The sequence below is a fragment of the Ambystoma mexicanum genome, chromosome 8, assembly GCF_040938575.1.
Source record: "Ambystoma mexicanum isolate Mex_15411 chromosome 8, UKY_AmexF1_1, whole genome shotgun sequence".
NCBI lineage: Eukaryota > Metazoa > Chordata > Amphibia > Caudata > Ambystomatidae > Ambystoma > Ambystoma mexicanum.
The window spans coordinates 308,868,194-308,889,488 of record NC_090929.1 but is presented as its reverse complement, the minus strand read 5'-3'; the positions used below and the strand labels follow the sequence as shown (position 1 = coordinate 308,889,488).

General features: G+C 45.5%; 1 protein-coding gene across 1 annotated transcript in view; it reads left to right on the top strand.

Annotated features, from left to right (window-relative positions):
• LOC138471866 (ficolin-1-like) overlaps positions 1-13,889 on the top strand; it is a 396,029-nt gene extending 382,140 nt beyond the window's left edge. The window contains exon 10 of the mRNA XM_069609725.1: positions 13,336-13,889. Within this exon, the coding sequence (XP_069465826.1) occupies positions 13,336-13,586 (251 nt within the window). The 3' untranslated portion in view covers positions 13,587-13,889. The remainder of the gene's footprint in view (positions 1-13,335) is intronic.
• The last annotated feature ends 7,406 nt before the right edge of the window (positions 13,890-21,295 follow it).

Below are 21,295 nucleotides of genomic sequence, written 5' to 3'. Positions count from 1 at the left end.
ACTTGCAGTACTGAAATGCGACATTTCACCTTTAGTTGGTTGTTATTTTTCATCAGGTTATATAGTGCAGTGGTGAAATCCCCAGCCTACAAACCTGATGACTGTGGTTTGATCCCTGAGGTCAACTTTAATTCATAAATTCAAAGAGGTCATTCAATGTTTCTCATTTTAGGTGGGGGGACTGAGTCCACCCTCTGAATAAAGTGGGGGGACTCCGTCCCCCAGCGTGTACCCTCGACTTGAGCCCTGTTGTTAAGCCACCCAGTGGTGTCCTGCTTAAATAAGTGACAGAGGAGTATGTCTCTGGGGTTGCGCTTCATGTATGTACTTGTCATCCAGGCTTGAGTTAACCAGAGCGATTCCTGAGGCATGAAATAGCCTGAATGTCGCTGACATTTAGGCATAATTGGGTATTGTCTGGGGGATGATAAAGTGAGATGCCAGGGTCATTCGGAATTGATTCCAACGGCTCCATGTATAGATTAGATTAAAGATCACTGAGGAAGGTAAGGAGCCTTTTCATTGAAGGAGGCAGTTTGAGTCACACATATAAAAGAAAAAGTAAAACACATGATCACTAGTTATCACTAGTGGACATTCTAACATAAGTCTAAGTGACCAAGAACAGACGGTTTGTGCCTTTACAGAAAGTTGGAGTGAAAATGTGTATGACCCTCCAATTCATAATATCAAACAAGTTTATTCTAATAGAACAGTGGCTCAAGTGACCAGAAAGAAAGTCTGCCAAATGCAGAAGGAAACGAGAGAGGAGTGGGCGAGGGCGGAACTGGGGAAACTCGTGCCATATAGTGGGGAAATCAAAATACAAAGGGCCATATTCAAGGAGCGCTGAGAATGCGCCCTATTGTAAACGGACTAATGGAGATTCACTGCTCTATTGGACATTGTTAATGCAATTGGGGCTTGAAGGGGTGGACTGATGTTATGGCACAGAGATCAAAAGAGGAAACAGTTTTAATGAGCGCTATAGTGAAAAAAGGCAACTGCCTCCTCCACCAGCCTCTTTAAGGCTGATCCAGCAACTCCCTTTCCTGTCGCAGCCAATCCTCCTGTGTAAGGGAGGCGACCGGAAGTCATGTAAGTGCACGCTGAGCTGACAAATGTGCACGTCCACAAGGCTGCCTTAACCCCCCCCTCCCAAAGAAATGTTATGGGTGATGCCTCACACCAAACGAAGCCCCACCAGGCTGGTGGGTAGCCGCACTGGGGCTCATAGGGTGGCCTTTGCCTTGGCCAGGCACCGTACCCAAGACAGAGTTGGGTTGGAGCCCCTGTTTTGACCTGGACTGGCTCGAGCCTTGCCGGGCTTGCCTCGTTTGCCCAGCTCTAAGGCTGACAGTAGCCATTTAATGCTGCTATTTCCGTAGATTGCAAATTGTGGTTTTCTGTTTCCAAAGGGAGAGCCCTGTTTGGTAAGCACCATATCAGTTATCTACCCACTGTCTCCTAATTTACTGATTTTAGAGAGCATGCGCCCCAATTGCCCCCCGCCTCATTAAGACCTTACTCGCCTGTTCACTGGCCTTGGCTCGCCTTCCTTTTGTTTATTCCTCTCAGTCTGTTGTTGTCTCTTAAACTTCAGGCCTCTGTCAGCCTGTTGCCAGCTCAAGGGCTGCATCACTTAAGCAACAGCACACTCCAGGTCATCCAGGTCAGGCACCAGGACATCACTCCCGTGGTGCAGCAGAATTGTACTACAGTGTGGGCCTGCACTTTATACAGGGGCTCCTATGAGAATGTCCACACGAAACAAGGGAGATATAATTATTTAATTTGAATATTGACTTTGGAACGCCTCATTGACTGGGACGTCTGAGCTTGTATATCTTAGCTGCATAGCATTGTAAATAACCAAGGCTACTGGTGCAAGCTATGTTACTCATTTTAGCGACTTTGTAAGGATGAAAGGCAGTAAGAACCCTGTTAGAATTTGAACATATACACGCAGGTTCCACAAATATCTCTATAGATGTACGTATACGTGTATGTTGCCCCAATTGATCAACCTACTACTTGAACTTTTCACCCACCTCCGTCACTGGCATTCTCTCTGTATTCCCGCCCACCTTTTGTACAGCACTGCATTGCTTGGTAGCTAGACTAATACTGTATGAATCCTAAACATGCATGCACAGGTTATGGTTTTCTGTTCTGCCACACAAGAATAACCTGCATGAAAAATAACTGTTCAGTGTAAAGATTCTTAAAAGCAAGACCTTCAGATAAAACACTTTTATCCCCTCAGTACTTCATTTGCTGAAGCATTGCTCTCAAATTGAGTTATTTGGGCACTGTCGTTATGAGCGCCTGCCATGTTGCACTCAGATATAGTTTTATAAATACATAACTCAAGTACTATAATGCAATATGATTTTAGCCTAAACGACAAAACAGAAAGATTACTTCACACCTTGCGTGGAAGGACTTGAGATTGTGCCTCATGAGATGAACTACTTTGAAGGCATAGACACACCCGAGACCTGCCTATGTGATAATGTCACATACTAGTAGTAATTTATCGACGCACATGTTCGGAGCATAGGATTTACCGATTTAGCAACAAGAGACCTTGTTTGGTTAGAGGATTCAAGGTGTGGATGGAGCTTAAGCTCTGTTATGAAGTCTGCAGTTTTCATGCAAGGACTGAGGGGAGCATCTGCTTCAGGTGTAAATGGCAAGGCATGATTGATACTGAAATGTTTCTCAGCCAGTAACGGTTCCATCCTATATTTGATCTGCCTTACATTGGTTATAAATAACATGCTTATCTTAATGATGACACCTTTGTGCGTGACCTTGGCTTGGATGGTACAGTGGTGTTGGGTCAAGGCACAGCACATTATTATCATCTTGCTGCTAACACTGGTCATCAAGCAGTACATGCCATCCTAGACATAGTCTCATGTATCATGTATATCTGAATTCTATTTCAGAGTGGTATAGTCCCATAATCTGCTGGCTTTGAGGCTCAGCTGCTGCCGTAAAATGTTACAATTATCTAATCAGCCAGCAGAGGATACCAGTTCACACAATAATAGTCACATAATGGGTGGCCCCTCATATTATATGTTGCTGGAGCTATGCACATTCTTCATGGGACCCCCAACCGTATTCATGTCTTTACATGTAAAATGTAAAGAACAACTGCAAAAGCAAAAACCATTGGCTTTACCAATTCTTGGTGTTTATCAAGAGACATATTAAGTCTGGTTCAAATATTGCATGCAGTTCATCCCCCTCACAGGAGACTATGACCAGGACTACACAACCGTAAACACGATCTATGAGACAAAACAAAAATGGGTGTTCCAGCAAAACCTCTGTCTAAATGACGAGAAGACCGAGCTCCTTCTAGTTGGCCCCCCAACCCTTCTCGCAAACATTGACCCGGCGTACCACCTCTTCACCACAGATGACCATAAGATCTCTGTCATCTCAGTGAAAACATTGAGCATTTACTTGGATGCTCGCTCACCATGACCCACTCAATTAACAATAGCAACAGCTTACACTACCAAAATCATACGAGCAAGCTGAACGTTCCGTTCTGCTGCACACCGTCTGACGGTGGCCTGCGCTCTTGTGGGGTCTAGGCTGGAATAATGTTATGCCTTACTTTGTGCCACTTCAGAAAATAACTTGAACAGGCTTCAAAATATTCAAAATAAGGCTCTCCAAGCAGCACTGGACCTGAGTAAATCCGACCATATCTCGGAAGCTAGAAGGCCGGTCCACTGGCTTCCCATTCAGGAAAGAATCAAATTCAAAATCCTCACAATTTCCACCGTTGCCTAACCAATAAGGCCCACTCCAACCTTGTAAAAAAGGAACAAGAAATATTCACCATCGTACCACTTAGATCGTCCTTCAGCCACTGGCTCCCAACCCCCAGATTTATACGGAAACACGCTGCTGGCTCTAGCTTCCCAGTGGTTGTTGCCAATCTAAAGAACAATCTGCCACTGCACCTCCGATCTGAACCCTCCTACCGGCTATTCAGAAAAAACCTAAAGACACAACTGTTCATCTAACTACCCAGCTGTCGTTATTGTCTGTTGTATCTTTTGCCTGTAACCAGCGCCTAGATGCCTGAGGGATTGGTGCACCTTTATAAATGCAATAAAAAAATAAACATGCATTTAGAACGCAAAAGATAAGAGAAAAATTAAGTTTGGGAAGGCATGTCGTAGAACGGAAACATAGAGGAGCCCAGCAACCGGGCCAGACATGTGAAGTGATAACGGATGATACCCATAGGACACATGAAATGGAGAATCAACTAAGGAAGAATGGTAGGAATCACTGTATGCGAATTCGGCGATGGGGAGCAAGGTTACCCAGTCTTGATCACAGGCAGTAGCGGCGCAAGCGCTGGTTTATCACCTGGTTTAGTCTTTTGGTTTACGTATCATTTTGAGGCTGATAGGCAGATGAAAAATTGAGGTCTATACCCAAAAGTCAGCTGACTTCCTTCCAAAACCGGGAGATGAATTGTGAACCCCTGTATGTGATGATGGTTTAAGGCAGACCATGAAGACAGAAAACATGTACTATGAATAACTTGGCTAGTGTATCGGCCGATGGTAACCGAGCCAGGGCAATGAAATGGACCATTCTGGTAAAAGGGTCCACTACAGTCACAATGGTTGTTTGTCCTTGGACCGGAGGGCGTTCTGTAATGTAATCCATTGAACAGTGTTTCCTGGGACCTGTGAGTATTGGAAGAGGTTAGAAGAGACCCATAGTTTTCTGAAAGCTGGTTTGTGACCTGATACAGATCACACATCCTCGAATGTAGTCACCAACAACATTGGCCCAGCCTTTACACCATGCATAGCTGTCAACCTTCTTATGGGTGTTCAGTACACCATCATGGCCCAATCCCTTACTATCATGGCAACACTGTAAGACAAATAACTGGATGGCTTCAGTTGGGAGTCATAATCTCTTGCCATGAAACAACAATCCTTGATGTTCATGATGGGATGGATTGTCTTGCAGGAATTGTACAGTTCTGACCTTCGTGTATGCCAGGCGTAATTGTTTTTCATAGCCTTTGAGTTCAACATGATGGATTGTTAGGATCTGAGAAGATTCTATAAATGAGAGTCCTTCTACCAGGTCAATAGGCTTATGGTCTCAGTGTGATAAGGCATCAGCTTTGTTGTTAAGGTTTCAGGGTGTATATATCACTTTGAAGTTGAACCGGGAGAAGAAGTGAAGAAGTGGATCAATCGATTCTGTCTTTGTTGAGTGGATCAAGCAGTATGAAGACATTCTAGATTCTTATATTCTGTGATAACCAGAACAGGGAACATAGCACCTACCAAATGGTGTCTCCATGTGCTAAAGGCTTCTTTGATAGCCAACAGTTCTTTGTCAAATATGCTGTAAGTTTGTTCAGCTGTGTCTAGTTTATGTGAATGGAAAGCAATTGGATGTTTCAGTTTTGTCTGAGATTGCTCTGAGACAATACTGCGCCTACAGCATGATCTGATGCATCGCCTTCCACCACGTATGGTAGGTCAGGATCTGCATTATTGAGAATCGGGGCTGATGTAAATTTGAGTTTCAAGCATTCAAACGCCTCTTGCGTAAGGTCATTCCATTTGTAGATTTTCCCTTTCTCTAACAACGAGGTCAATGGTATAAGTATTTCTGAAAAGCGTGGTATGAACCGATGATAAACGTTAGCAAATCCTAGAAACCTCTGTAGCTCTTTAACTGTGGTTGGAATGTGTCAGTCTAAAACAGCGTCGATCTTCTTGGGATCCATTTCGATTTTACCAGGAGAAAGAATATATCCAAGGTAGGCAACCATCTCGAAGTCTTAGCATACAAGTGGTGTTTCCGTAGTACGTAGTTGATTCATCAGACGTATGCAACATGGTCTTGCAAGGAGGATGGATAAATCAAAATATTGTCTAGATAAATCACTACATATTCATCGAGAATATCCCAGAAGATGTCTTTCAGGAAGAATTGGAAAGCAGCCGGAGCATTACACAACCTGATGGACATTATTAGGTATTTGAAATGCCCGTAACGAGTCCAAAATATTATTTTCCATTTGTCTCCAGCTGCTATTTTTAGCAGATTGTAGGCTCCCCGTAAATCTAGTTTAGAGTAGATTTTGCTGTGCCATGCTTGGTCGAGTAGGACTTGGATTAAAGGCAAGGGGTATCTATTCTTTACCGTGATATCATTCATTTGCCTGAAATCTATACAGGGCTGGAGCTCGGTTTCTTCTTTCTTGGGGGTGTAGAAAAATGGGGCATTTGCTGGAGAAGAGGAATGACATGTGAACCCCGTAGCAGATTTATCATCAAGGTAGTGTTTGATATGATATGATGTGGCATTTAAAACACGCCTATACACAAGTGTTTCAAAGTGCGACGAGGCAAGGGAGGAGGAACAGAGGGAAGACAGATAACGATCCTACTAGGCCAGGTGTCATTCAAATCGTGCAAGTGCATGGGAAGGGGGAGGGAGAAAAGTGCAGTACATGGGATAAGGAATAATAAACAATAAGTAAAGTACTGCCAGCTGGTGGCAAGTGCAAAGGTAAGTGCAGACATCAGGTGTCAAGTGCTGGTAGTGTAACTGTAGGGATACAGAAAAACAGTCCCTAAGTGCGGGGGTTGCCAGGAAGGCAGTGCAGGTGTGCTACTGATGGGGAGGGGACCTGGGCCTGAAATCAGAGGGTGGCCAGGTAACCAGAGCAGTTTCAGTTTCAGCCAGGAAGTCAGCAGGGGAGAGGAGGAAAAAAAAGCAGAGGCAAAGAGAAAGCTTTTGAGGTGCTTCCGGAACCGGAGATAATTTGAGTTTGAGGATGATGTTCTCCTTTGCAGTGACGGCATACGTTCTCCCATATGGAATGTTGGCACTGAGTAGTTATTTTATTTGGCAATCGTATGGCCTGTGAGGAGGGAGTTGGTCGGCTTCAGTGGGGTCGAACAAATTCATGAAATCTTTATATTCTGGAGGGACATCCGATGTGAGAATAGATGACAGACAGGGTGGCATCTGATTCTCTATGGGGACCTGGCATGAATTAGGGCATCTATCCCCTAAAACGGTGAGTTTTCTAGAGGCCCGATTGATCATATTGTTGTGCAGGGTAAACCAGGGGATGCCTCAAATTATTTGAAAATGTGGAGCGGATATAACATCGAACTGTATTGTTTCGGGATGTCTCTGAGAACATACCATCCCTAAAGGACTAGTGTGGTGCATGATCGGTCCAGACACTAAATCGGATCTGTTTACTGAAATTATGGGTTGTTTCAGCTTTTTCTGGAGCAGCAGTGTTCCTTTTTTACTGGCAAAAGAAGCATCAATGAAATTCCCCCTGCCACCACTGTCTATCATGGCTAGAACGTCTACCCATTCTTGGTTGTATCCTCTAAGGTTAACCTGGATTATGAAATGTCGGTGGAATTCTGTGACTTGGTTCGATGAAAGTGCTCTGGGGGAGATGGTATGCACACTCTTTTATTTCTCCCGTGCAACTGATGAGTGGATACGTTTCCAGACTTGTTAAAAGGTCATTTTGGGCATGATCGTACTGAGTCCCCGGTGATCCCACAATAGAAGCATAAGTTCTCCTTTCTCCTCCTTTCTCTTTCTTCGGCTGTAACTGGTCCTCGGGTGCTCCCTAATTGCATTGGCTCTTGTTCTCCTGAAGGTGATTATTGAGTCACCCTATCCATAGAATATGGGTTCTTCCGCCATTGGTATCATCCAAGCTTGATTAGCCTCATACACTTTCTCTATGCTCTCCAGATCTTTCGCGTAGGCCCCACTGAGCTCTAGGAGGAGCTGAGTGTCATCTGCATAATTAGAAAATGGCACCCCCCACCACACTTAATTAGTTCGAACTCGGAGCATGCCTCACCCCAGATTATTTTTCACTGCCTATCAAAAAGAAAGGACCTAATCCACTCTACAGGTCCACTAGAGCATCCTCTGTGATCTGTAAGCTTAGTCAACAATTTCACCTGATCCACAAGGTCTTTGGCTGCTGACAGATCCAATAACACCAGCAGCCCCAACTTGCTCCTATCTATAATATCGAGCATTTCTGATTGCAGATCCAGAAGGGCAGTCTCTGCACTATGGACAGATCTAAAGCCTGATTGCTTAGTGGTGAGAATCTTTTGACTTTTCACATGTTCTTTCAGTTGAATAGGTGTCAATTTATCCACCAATTTCAGCAAAAAATGTACATTTTTTATGGGTCTTAAATTATTACAATTTTTTTAACCCTGCCCAGGTGTTTTAATCAAAGGGGTGACCATCACCTTCTTCACCAGGGTGGGCCCGTGATTATAAGCAAATGTGACATTGCCAAAACGCAGAAGAAAGGGAGCCAAAACTTCCCAATATTCTAAGACAATCCTTGCTAGAATGATATCCTCAGAGCAGGTAGTATGATGCGTTGCTCTATGAACCTTCTCTGATTCACTTCTTGTGATAGTTTTAAGGGCAAATTCAGGAGTGATAGTGCATCTTAATATTCCTGCCTGTATTGATGGAGTGGATTTAGATGAAAGTATAGCTTGATTGTTATCAATACTAGCTTGGTCTATCTTGACTTTATCAGAGAAGGCTCTTTGGACTTTCTCACAGTCCTCTTGTGTAGGATCCACCTTTTTTATTTGGGCATGTGGCTTCTCAAGGTTCTTAAGGACTTCAAACTGATTTTTTGCCTCATTTTTTGCATTCAATATTTGTGGTTTAAAATAATCCTGTTTGACTTTAAAAATGTATTTCCGATAAAAAAAATTCGAGTTCTTTCCATCGTTTTTTATTCTCTTGTGTCTGTAACTTTATCCAATTTCTTTCTGATTTCCTTTTTATCTGTTTGCATGTACCCAGGTTTGTAGTGCGCCATTTTTGTCTATTAGATTTCTTTCTGACAGCCTTAGATTTTAAAGGGGCTATTTTATCCAGTAGTACTGTAAGACTATGTTCATATTCTGCCATCAAGGGTGATTAGGTCTGACTGCTACCCAAGTGCGTCATAGTTTGAATTCCTATCTCATAAATGCAACTAAAATCTCAGTTCGGTCAATGTGTGATCAGATTTTCAGATTCTTATGGTTAATAACTTTGGTATTGCTTTTAAGATTGAGCTAACATTCTTCACTCCTCCTATGACACTGCCATAGTCTCCAGTAATAATAATCTCAAGAGGCAGATGCAGCTGCTTTTTAGTTACTGTGAGGCGATATAACCTTCCGGGTGGGCCGACCCTGCCTGTAACAGCCGATGGCTTAATTTAAGTGTACGAGTGAAGCGAGGGCCTATCAGTGGGAAATACAGAACATTACCGGCTGAGGTCAGCCCAGCCCTGAGGATTACATTTGCATTAGCACCCGTGTAGAAATACGGGTGAAAAGGTGTGGGTTTAACTCAACAAAAAACAAAAGAAATCTTACCTTATGGTGCAAAATTGCGTGACATTTCTGAAGTCCATGTTCTATGTTGATAAGGTTTACACCATCAACAAGGAAAAAGACTTATATGTATGTCCTCAGCCGCAAAGGTAAGATTTCTATTTTCTTTTTTTTTAAAATGTCCATATACCCTTAGCACCCACATATGAACTACACAAGTGTTAAGGGGGGCAGGGAAGCGAAGGGGGCGCAGGCCAGCAGCATTCAGGCTGTTTCGAACATAGGCTTATACTAGCAAATAGACTCAGCGTTCAGAGCTTCCTGACTGGCCAGCTCCCCCTTGCATGGTGCCAATGCTGATTACTGAAAATGCTGACGTCATTATTCACATTAATTTTGAACGGGGGACAGCCTCTGAAAGTTGCACATTTGGTTGGCATTGCATATTTACACATGTGCTACTGTTCAAAATCACTGAACACCTGAACTGTAAAAGCAAATATGTGATGTATGCCTTCATATGTGTAGGCGACAAAATCTACATAGGTAGCACTATCCGAGAGGTCCGGATCAGAATAAGAGAACATGTGAACAACATCCAATCACAGGATCTGAAACTGCCCCTGACCAATCACTGGCAGAAAAACCACCAAATGGAGAACAAGAGCCAAATACAATTCATCGGACTACGACAGTGAAAATGGGAGCAAGAGGAGAAAACAGAATGCTCAAACTACGACAAGATGAAGCAAGAATCATATGTCATTACAGATGTGTGAAAAATGGTTTAAACAGTGAACATGACTTTAATGTGTTTTTATGGAATTGAACCAAACTACTGGCCCCTCCATCTTACTGGACTCCTCCTCCCCATCAAAGTCCAACACTGAGCCACATGAGGTAATCGGCATCACTGTTCCCAACGCATTAAGTTGGATCAGCCACAGAAGCACCACTGGCTGCACCATGAGATCTTCAGCCCCCGTCCACCTAAACAGACAGTTACAGGCTACACCACCAACATATCTTCGGCCCACTAGCCCCACTGGGTCATCTGGCTACTCGACCCAAGGACATCAGTAGAGCCTTCACCAGTAGTGCAAGACACTGCCCCAAAAAGCACGCCTCCAACTAGTGCCCAACTTCTACAATTGAATCTATTACCTAGGCACTCCCTGCTGCCTCTTGAGACACTATCCCTGTCTCCCAGTGACCAAACAAACATGTGCCGCAACCACATACATCACCAGCAATACAGCCCCCCCCATTCCCACCAGGCACATGAAGCCATGGCTTACCATCTAGAGATTCTCCAATAGATTACAACACTCTCCACAGAAGCAATACCTCATTCCAATTACATCGGCTACTGCTCGCCCAGCTTGAAGTCCCCATTGCAACTGGAGTGGTGCTCGCCACCCCTGACCTCCATGCTGGATACCTCTAATTAGGATGATTGCTCAACGGGCACCACTAATTCCCACAAGCACCTCTCGGCACACCAGTGCACACATACCAACAATAAGCCACTCATTCAATTGACGCATGTGCAGGGAGAATAGACGCCAATATCCTTGTATCCCACTCATGCTCCCCTTCATTCATGTAAGACGTCCAGCCCAGCACAAGCTGACAAGCTTGCCGATGCCAGGACCGTACACAGACCGGGAACCTGTAATTAGGATCCTCTCCATTATTACAGTGCATACTCTGCACTAAACCACTAGCTAACACACGCAAGCGTGGAAAGACGCAAAGCACTATTCGCTTCCCGCACATGCGTACACCTGCCAGCACGTACAGCCTTAACCAGCTGACCAGCGGGACCTTTTGCAAGCGGCCGAATGCGGAAAGGGAGGAACTCCTCATACTCCAGGTAAGCGCAGACAGACTCGCTCGAGTCCATACGCTCCCCGGGGCCACATAAACTCCCCCCAGAGGCGTTGCTAGGGGGGGGCTATGGGGGCTATAGCCCCTGGTCTTTTGGTTGTAGCCCCGGATAGAATCTCAGGAGCTACAGCCAAAAGGCTAGCTAGCCCCCAGTCCCAACAGTCCAGTAATTACCGTAGCCCTGGGTCTTTTCCAGACCTAGCAACTCCCCTGACTCCCCCCCTCACTAACGTACCAGCCACCTTGCATCAGTACTGTGCCCTGAGCGAGCCTAAACACCGTAAGGCGCAACTTAATTTACGGGTGCCATTGGCCATTCTCAAGTATACTTTTACTTGGGCTGGCACCTAGCACCCAAACAAGGCACAATCACTGCAGCATCCACACTTATGCCCCAAGGCCAACCACCAAGCATGGGCCCCCATTGAACCACCACAAGCACGACCACACATGTGGAATAGACAAACTTATTCCATCAGAACAGTCTGAACTGAGGACAACGTGTTAGGTGCACCTTGAGCCATCCGAAAACAGCTTAAAACGGGTCCAACAAAACTGGGCACTAACTACCACACCCACACGGGCATGGCACCAGGCACCATCGTAAGAAGCCCCACAGACTTCGCCAAATACTCACCCTAGGGACCTTTTGTTCTCATTACAGGGCCCAACAAGAGCCACTTTAGATACAGGACCATTTGCAACTAGAACCCCATAGGGGGCGTCAGACCGATTTGCCCAGGTAAGAACTAGACACTACCAATTTGATTCCCAACCAACCTTGTGTCTTTAGCTAACCTCTGCCTCTCCCTTCTCTCCCTCTCTCTGTTTCCTTCCCATCCCACAAACGCAATGGGATCTATATGCACTACTCACTTTTTCACTGCACAATATGCACTATGCACAAATGCCATGTATAAACTTGTCACTTGGCTTATACACTAAACACCAACTGTCACCAAAAATGATCATGAAAATGTATCAGCCTTGAGAAGGACCTACGGGTCGAAACACGTGTCGGCTGACCACATGTGGCAACTAGAGCCCCTTCCGTACTCACCAAAGGTGTTGACAACCTAAGAAAATAAACAAACCATGCTACAAATCTAGCACTTTAAACACACAATTGTGTGGACAATATATCATTCCATATATAGAACAAAGAGAAGGTATCCAGGTTTCCCCCTTTTTGTCTACCAATCAAACGAGGTGTGGGCTGCACCTCAACCTGTGATCTTGCCGCAACACTAGCAATCAAGGAACCCCACTACCAGAGCTCAGCGAGGTCGGTTCCAACCTAGAGCCCGCGCATTTTTTCCTTCCTTCATATGGAAATATGCACATCAAGCACAAACCATTTTAACCTAATATTTTAGCGGACAAGTGTACATGGCCTGTAATCTCAATCACTAGTTATTGGCCATTAAAGTCACAGATTCCAATGCTAACAGGCTTACATCCTCAAATCTTCAGACTTAGACCCTACTCAGGGTATGTTGCCCAAACAGACCTCAAATAAGACATTCAAAACTGTGTGGGCTGCATTCGTGCCTGGTACCGGAGTTGTGGAAGTCACTCACATTTGCGAGGCTGTTGCTTTGACTTGTTCATATGCCTTCCTTATTTTAACCCAACTTTCAGCTAAGTATACTGATGCTCCCATAAGTGTGTACTTGTTCTTAATTTAACAATTAACACATGTTGAAGCAGCAAGACGGAAATGTAGTTTCCAGCTAAAACCATTGGCAACAACGCCTCTTTTATATATTGCCAATGTTGTGTTCGGGTGCCTGCTTCATTCAGCTTTGATTTTAAACATTTAGGCCAGATTGTCAAGAAGGTTATGATAGCAGGCCACAACTCTTGCAATTTTGTTCATGTTGTTAACACTTCATATTGTTTTGTTGCACTGCATCCTTTGCTCAGAACTGTTGCGTTGAAACTCTGAGTAACTACCTATACATTTGTACTAATGTAAACCAGCCGCCAGCTAATACATGAAGTGTTCTGCTTGTTTTTACAGGCGATTCCCTCACCTATCACAACAACCAGCCATTCAGTACCGCAGACCAAGATAACGACGCTGCTGTAAATTACCACTGTGCTGCAGTCAAAAGGGGGGGCTGGTGGTACAGAGACTGTCTTCGTTCGAATCTCAATGGTTTGTACCTGCGTGGCGTGCACACAATCGGAGAGACAGGCATCAACTGGATGGCAGGCAAAGGAGACAAGTATTCCTACAAGACATGTGAGATGAAGATTCGACCTCTTTAACCCTTAGGCACAGTATGTGTCTTTCTTGTCACAGTGGGTGACTTCTCTGTATCCGACCACCTTCTGTATATCATTGAGGTGACTTCCCTGTTACATCAAGTGACATTTTGGTAAAGCTGAGTGTCTGACTGTTGCCCAGGTTCCTTTCATGATGAACGTGGGATACTGATATTTAACACAGAAGGACTGTCGCTTTCGTGTACTGCTAGAATACTTTGCTGTGACTCTGAGCTAACTCCCTATGGATTGCCTGTTCCTCAGATACGGATTTCATCAATCTAATAAAAATGATATTCATCGAAAGATTGAGGGTATAGCCGCCCATATTGTGTGTGACTATAATCGAAATCCTGTTGGCAGATGCATGTATAACGAGGGGACACGCAAACTTAGTTATGCAGTGTTAGTACCAAGGGGCAGAGCAAAACACTCACCTAACGGTTGTGGTGGTAATCTCGCAATGCATTCTGGCTAAGAAGAACTATAGGTTTCTGTTAGGTTTAGCATACAAAAAGTTTTTATGTTAGCCATCTCATTGGATGGTGTGTTATTAGAAGTTCCATTTAGAAACAGTAGCGTACACAATGCATACCTATTGCACCAGATGATGGATTTAAGTTGTGAATTTACTCTTGCCACTGGCCTGTTTGCGAGAGATAGTTGCTTCTTGGTGAGTAAGAAATGGTGTGCTGTGTGCATATGAAGAACGGGGAGCTATGGGAGGGCCATGTGACTTTGTATGCCTTGTGCAAAACTTGAAATGTTATCCCTGGGGAAGGTTGGTAGTTTTACGTGGGAATTTGTCCTTAGTCTGTGAGTGTCTGACTTAGTCCATGCTATGTCTCCTTCTAGTTAGTTAAGCCCATTGTCTGCACAGAGCGGGCTGACAATGCACCAGCAACGTGTATTGGTACAGAGAACGCCCCTTTTAAGACATGAATTGTTGATTACAGTTAAAAATGAGGACTCTGAGTGCGTGGTTGTCTTCTTTCCTTAAAGGTGAGATATCGTAAATCTATTTCATAATATTTCCAGAGTTTGCATCAGCCAAAAATTATGCATTTGGAGTGAATAGCTTCTCAGAGCTTAGCGGCCACAGAACAAGAGTTTAATTTTTAAGTAGCCAAACCCCCTTTTGTTTGATTTGGTTGCCAGGTAGTACTCACATCGGTGGTACCATTTTATAAGTTGCCTGGCTTGTCAGTTGAAATAAGTTGTGATTGTTGCACTAATTATTCAAAAGACACTCTGCTAATTTTTGCAATTGCAGAAGGCAAATGGGGCCGTTTCCTATTAAACTCTGATTTATGAACGATCTGTGCAGCATGACGAGCAACAACATATTATTAAATTGCCATGTGAGAGCTTTAAAGGATGCTCCAGGGGACGGAGACGAGTAACACTGGATATGGCCATTCTTCAGACTTGCTCCTGACCATGTGGTGAAATGGGTGTCTGTTGTGCACTCCCACCGTGTGGTGTGGGCCTCGTGCAGGATATTACACAACTGCAGGTCTGGTGCTAAGGAGGAAGATTGGTAGATGACAGAATCTACAGAGCTTGCTATGTGTTTTGGAAGCTGTCCTCCGTCTTTCTTCCCCACCGTCCTCTCTAGAGATACAACCTGGTGCCTCCTCTCAGAATCATGTTAAGCTGCAGATGGAGTCAAGGGTAGTGCGAGCGATCCATTCAGTGGCAGCCCAGAATGTGGTGGGTAAGTAGAGATGCTGACACCCTTACCCCATTGAGATTAGAGGTGTAACCGATGTTCCCGCACTGCATCTACATATTGGGAGAGGGTGGGGCTCCACAGATAAGAGGGGGTTGAGTATCTGAAGGGAGAGTACTTGTGTGTAAATCACTGCAGCTACTTGAACGTTGGCGATGGTTCCTCAGGCTTCATCCTTGCTCAAGAAAGAAAGAACACTTTTTTCTGCACCATATGCATGCTCTTCCAGGGCTCAGGAAAGGGGGTCAGATATTAGTCCGACCACTGGGAAACAAATCACACTCTTTGAGAAACAACAGACTCCATCAATACCCTCAATAAGAAAACAGAAAAAGTAGAAAAGACTGTTAAATCTACGGAGAATAGGATGCAAAGAATTGAGGGTCAGATCTTAGGGTGGAAACAGGGCTTTGGAGTATGGAAACGAACACAGAGTACATATAGGGCCGCTTGGGTGCTGTGGAATTGAAAGGCGTGCATATCAGGGCATTCCAAGAGAGAACCGCTGAAGCAATTGTGATGATGGGCACCAAACTGGAACACTTTGCAGACTATGGAAGGGCTGGTAATGTGAGAGTTTTAGGAGTTCCCCAGCTGAGAGAATAGCCTGACTTGGGACAGGAGATGCAGATGTTCCTGGCTAATTGCACAGAAACAGAGGGGAAGTGAACTTTCACTGTTACAAAAGCACTTTGACTGTCCTTAAAGAAACCCCAGTGCACTAAATAAGGTGGTCTGGGAATGATGATGGTGTATCTCAGCATTCCCAAGTTAGGGATAAGCCCACTCATAAAGTGGCCTGTAATAAGGAACTAGCCTGGAATGGTATCAAGCGTCTCTTTTTTCTCAATTAAAGACTCACTTCTGTAACCAAGTGGAGAAGGATGTTGCAAAACAGAAAAGAACAAGTATCCCTCGCAAATGGCTGCTTTGATTTGGAATCCTGCTAAGCCTGGGGTTGTGCACCAAGGGGAGAAATGTGTGTTTGTTGACCGTCTAACCCAGCTGAAGATTTCATAGAACAATTTTGAGGTGAAGCAAGTTTACCTACAGGCCCTGTATCCCATGGATGTTTGTGATGACACTGTGAACTGTGCCCTGCGGACCAGAAGTCTCCCTGCCTGCACTTATGCAGGTATCTGAAGGATATCTGTCCTTTTTAGGAATCTTCCATTGATTTTGCCATTGGGCAATCTTTCTTTTTGCTTCATGATTTCTTCCATACGCATGTCATTTCTACACTCATCTTGTCCCCCATAGAATGATGGTAGATTCTCATGGCATTCCTGCATCGTTTGTGAACCTTTCTAACAGTATTGAAAATGGGCATGTTTCTGAATTATAATTAAATAAGGAGATAGATGTTTACATCCTTGAGGTTATTTGATGCCCTGCATTGTCTTCACGTGTCTATTTGTGGCCAATACAAATTGTTACATGTTTTAAACTAAAGAAGTGCCAGCCAATGTATGAGATGGCACCATTCATAAGAGTGCTGCCTAAAAACGAACTAAACCAGATGAGTTTGGGTACTTAATAGCCAAACTTTATTTCTACACCTGCCAGGCTCTTAGAAGCCGTCCACACTAAACATTCCAGGTGCATTTCCTGGTTGTTCCATACTCAAGAATGACTATGAATGATCGTTGAAGATAACACATATTTACAGAATGAAGACGTGCCACTACATTTGGAGCCCTGATATTTAATGAGTCATTGGGACCTCATTATGAGGTTGGAGGTAAGGGATAAACAATGCCGGTAAAGGATTACCGGCATCGTTTACCGCTCCGGTCCATTACGACCCACCAACCCGCTGTTAGCGGCACAGTAATTAACGGTGCCTCTAATGGCGCCATGGGCGCGGGCACGCAACCTCACATGGCGGCAATAGCGGCATGGCGTAAACAGAAGCTGAACACAAGTAATGCGGACATGCTAATAATGGCCTACAGAAGACAGAAAAGTACCTTACCGGCATGGAGCAAATACCGGCATCGCCGACCACCCAGAAACGGTCATGTGCAGTGTTCACAACTGCCACAGGTGCACACAATCAGAACAGGTGCAGGCAATATAGACTGGGCCAGCACAAAAGGAGCACACCCCACCCCTTCCCACACCCAGACACACACAAAAATGATTCCAATGCTACTAGCAATGCTGGGGATGTAGAACATGATTGCAGTGGAACTCCAGCAACAACAACTACAACAGGCAGCACAGAGGAGACGCAGGAGGAGAAGGAGGGTGAGGCTGGCCCATAATGCCCCACCAGTGCAGGCAGTGGTATCACACAGGCAGCCCCCAATCCCTCGCATCAGAACCAGTCCATTCAACCGAACCCCTGAGCAGATCCACACCCTGTACCATGTGGACTGGGACACCATCACCACCATTGTGGACATGATACACAGGCACCTACCAGCACACTTTGGGACACATGCATGGCATATCACAACCATTATTCTCACGTACGCTGAACCAAGTACTCAATGCCCTCCTGAAGCACACAGCCAACCACATTTTCCTACCACAGACAGCCCCGGAGTTCGCCAACACCAAAGTTGTTTTCTATTCACTGGCCAGCATCCCTGGTTGCATTGGCTCCATCGACTTTACCCATGTTGAATTGGTGGTCCCACATGCCATAGAGGTAGTGTACCGCAACCGTAAATTATACCACTCCATCAACGTACAAATGATATGTGACTCAAACAAGATCATCACACATTGTTTTGCCCGATTTCCCGGATCAACCCATGATTCAATGGTCCTGCGGAACTCCACAATACCACGCTACATGGAGCGACACGCAGGGCACAGATCCTGGCTTCTCGGTGAGTTGCATGTCAGGCTCATGGCATCGCGATGTGGGTAGGTGATTGGGGGTTGAGATGCATTCTTCACCTGGCTGAGATGGGTGGGTGAGATGCATACTTCACCTTGCTGAGATGGGGGGGGGTGAGATAAATACTTCACCTGGCTGAGAGTACCTGAGATCATGGACCGTGCACATACCCCAAAGCAGGCCAGACCGGACCTGACACATGACCCCAAAATGCAAGATGTAAGCTGCACTACTATGAAAATGATGCCGTGCTACAACCATTCCATAGCCATCAACATGTGCACTGTACATAATCAGACCCTAGCCCCCGCAACACAATGCAGCTACAAGCAATTAGTATGCCCAATGCACAGCAACAAATACCATCAATAAAAAGGACAGTCCTCCATTACTGCGTACAAAGGAGTCACATGAGGGCAAAATACAATAAACGTTAACACACCACTAGACTAACATAGAGGTCCACCAAAACAGCATGTCACCATTTGTCGTGCATAGTGAGATCATCATGAGGCTGCCATCAACGGTGACAGGATGAAAGCATACAAATAACTGCACATCACCGATATTGTCAGGATGCCCGGGTCCTAGGCGCAGGAGCGACGAGCTACCAACCACCCCCTCAATGGTCTCAGTGCCTGCAAGTCAAAGCTTACACAGGCCTCTTGAACCAGAGCGGGGAAGGAGGGTTAGGATCTCGATGGATGGATAGGTAGGGGGATTTTAGGGTAACCGGATTGAGGTTTAGGGAGAGATTATGGATGGGTATGGGGATTTTTGGGTGAACGATGGCTGCACACTTTCCTCAAAACTGGCTGAAGGTTCAGTTTTAAACACCTTCACATGTAAAGGTGTTTCCCTTCACATTTCTTTCTGAACAAACAGTATGTGCCCCCCATGAACACAAAGGCTAAACATGTTAAACATCAAACAATTATTGGCAAAAGCCCATCGCAGTTTCAAGAGCACAGTCACATGCACAGCACACTTAGCTTTTGCTTCAGTCGTTATAGTCCTGTCTTCCAAAGGCTGTCGAGTCCTGTGCCACGTCCTTGCAATCTGAGTCCAGGTTCAAATCAGGTTCAAACTAAAAGAAAACAAAGGACAAGCATTACCGTATGCCTTTTGGCTCTGTCGGTCTCTCACTCACATTCACTCGTAAAATACGCATTCAACACTTAGTGTGCTTCAAGGTTCTCAAATTGCTATGGGCGCGTTGCCACGCGTGGCTTGCTATTTCCAGGTTTTGCAGTTTGGCCCAAACGCGGTCTTTTATTAGACCGGGGTTTTACGGTTGGCCCAAACACGGTCTTTCTTCAGACCGAGTGCCGTAAGATGTACTTATCGGTCTCATGCGCCTTTCCGCCGTATTCTCCGCAGGACGAATGTAAAGTAAAGTATAACACTCTCTTGTTGACTTTCACACATGCGTCAAAACTCTCCCATGAACCCGCCCACTTAGCTTTTTCGTGGTGCGCAGGGACTCTGAAGAGGTCGGGAAATGCCCCCTGTGCTTTCCCCAAGGATTTCAGGATCTGCTCAAGTTGAGCGGTACTTATCTTTTGTCTGCGAGGGGCCGGATCGCTGTTCCAGAGGCTCTGGGCCCCTCGCGTGTGGATTCCGGGGAGCTGCTGGGCTCACGTCCTCACTCCTCGGCGTCTCAAGCACAAGCCCCGTGCCTTGGGGCTTGCGCATGCGCATTCGTCGCGTGCCACACCCAGCGCGGCTTCCCATTGGCTCGCGGGCCCGCGAAGCCTGCTGGGAATTGTAGTTCCGGCGGGCTGAACGCTGGATCAGTCCGCAGAAAGGGCACAACAGCCCTTTAAAGTACGGAAACCCTCTGGATCTGGGTTTCTATATGGTCCCTGGCCCCACAGCCCCAATAGTACTGGGCCTAAGGCCAGTCTTACCCCTGACAGCGATCATGGGAACAACCAGCGTGGGCTACCACGGACCCCCCTGCGCCCACTAGGTGATGGCATGCACACCTGTCGATAAGAGGAATGGATGCATAGCAGTCACATCATGTGTCTCTATTCATGCATGGATATGTGGGTGTAACCCTCTGGATCTGGGTTTCTTCATGGTCCCTGGCCCCACAGCCCCAATAGTACTGGGCCTAAGGCCAGTCTTACCCCTGACAGCACTCCCCCTCCCACGGAAGGCAGGTCCCCCAGGCTTCTCAGGGTAGTTTTTGTGGAAGGTGCGCAGCAATCGTGGGGCATGTACATGGTGTGAGGGTTCCCAGGAACAGTCTTCAAGCCCGTACCCCACCCAGTCAATTAAATAATAGATTTGGCCATTCTTTTTTTTAGAGTTTAAAATTGCTCGGACTTCATACTCCGGCTCCCCCTGTACAAGTACTGGGGGTGCTTTTTGAGTGAAAACCCGAGGCGGGGCTGGCTTCAACAGTGACGTATGGAAAGTTGGGTGGATTTTCATCTGGGATGGCAGGGCCAGTCGTACCGCTACTGGGTTGATTACTTTTTCAATGCTAAATGGGCCTAGATAGCGAGGTTGTAATTTTTTGGGTCCCTCTAATCGTAAATTACGAGTGGACAACCACACCAAATTGTTTTTTTTTGGTACACAGGGCTGGCACGTCGATGTTTATCGGCATACGTTTTTTTGGCTTTTACGAGATATCCTGCACCTCCTTCCAAACCTGCTCTATTCATATCCGTTGTCCTGCTAAAGTAGGTAATGCCGCTTCTGCTGTTGGGACGGATGAAGGTAAAATCCGTGGGTGTCTTCCATACAAGCAGAAGAACGGGGATCGTTTTGTGGAAGAATGAACAGCATTATTATATGCCATTTCTGCTAGCCAAGTGTGTTGAACCCATGTCGTCTCCCGTCCTGCGGCTAAGCAACGCAAGAACTGTTCAAGCCCCTGGTTCACGCGTTCAGTTTGGCCGTCCATCTCGGGATGATATCCCGAGGATAACCGAACTTCCATACCAATGATGTTACAAAATTCGCACCAGAACCTGGAGGTGAACTGTGGACCCCTATCTGTGATTATACGGCACGGAAGGCCATGAAGCCGAACCACGTTTTGCAGGAATAATTCATCGATTTCTTTAGCTGTTGGAACCCCTTTGCAGGGGATGAAATGGGCCATTTTAGAAA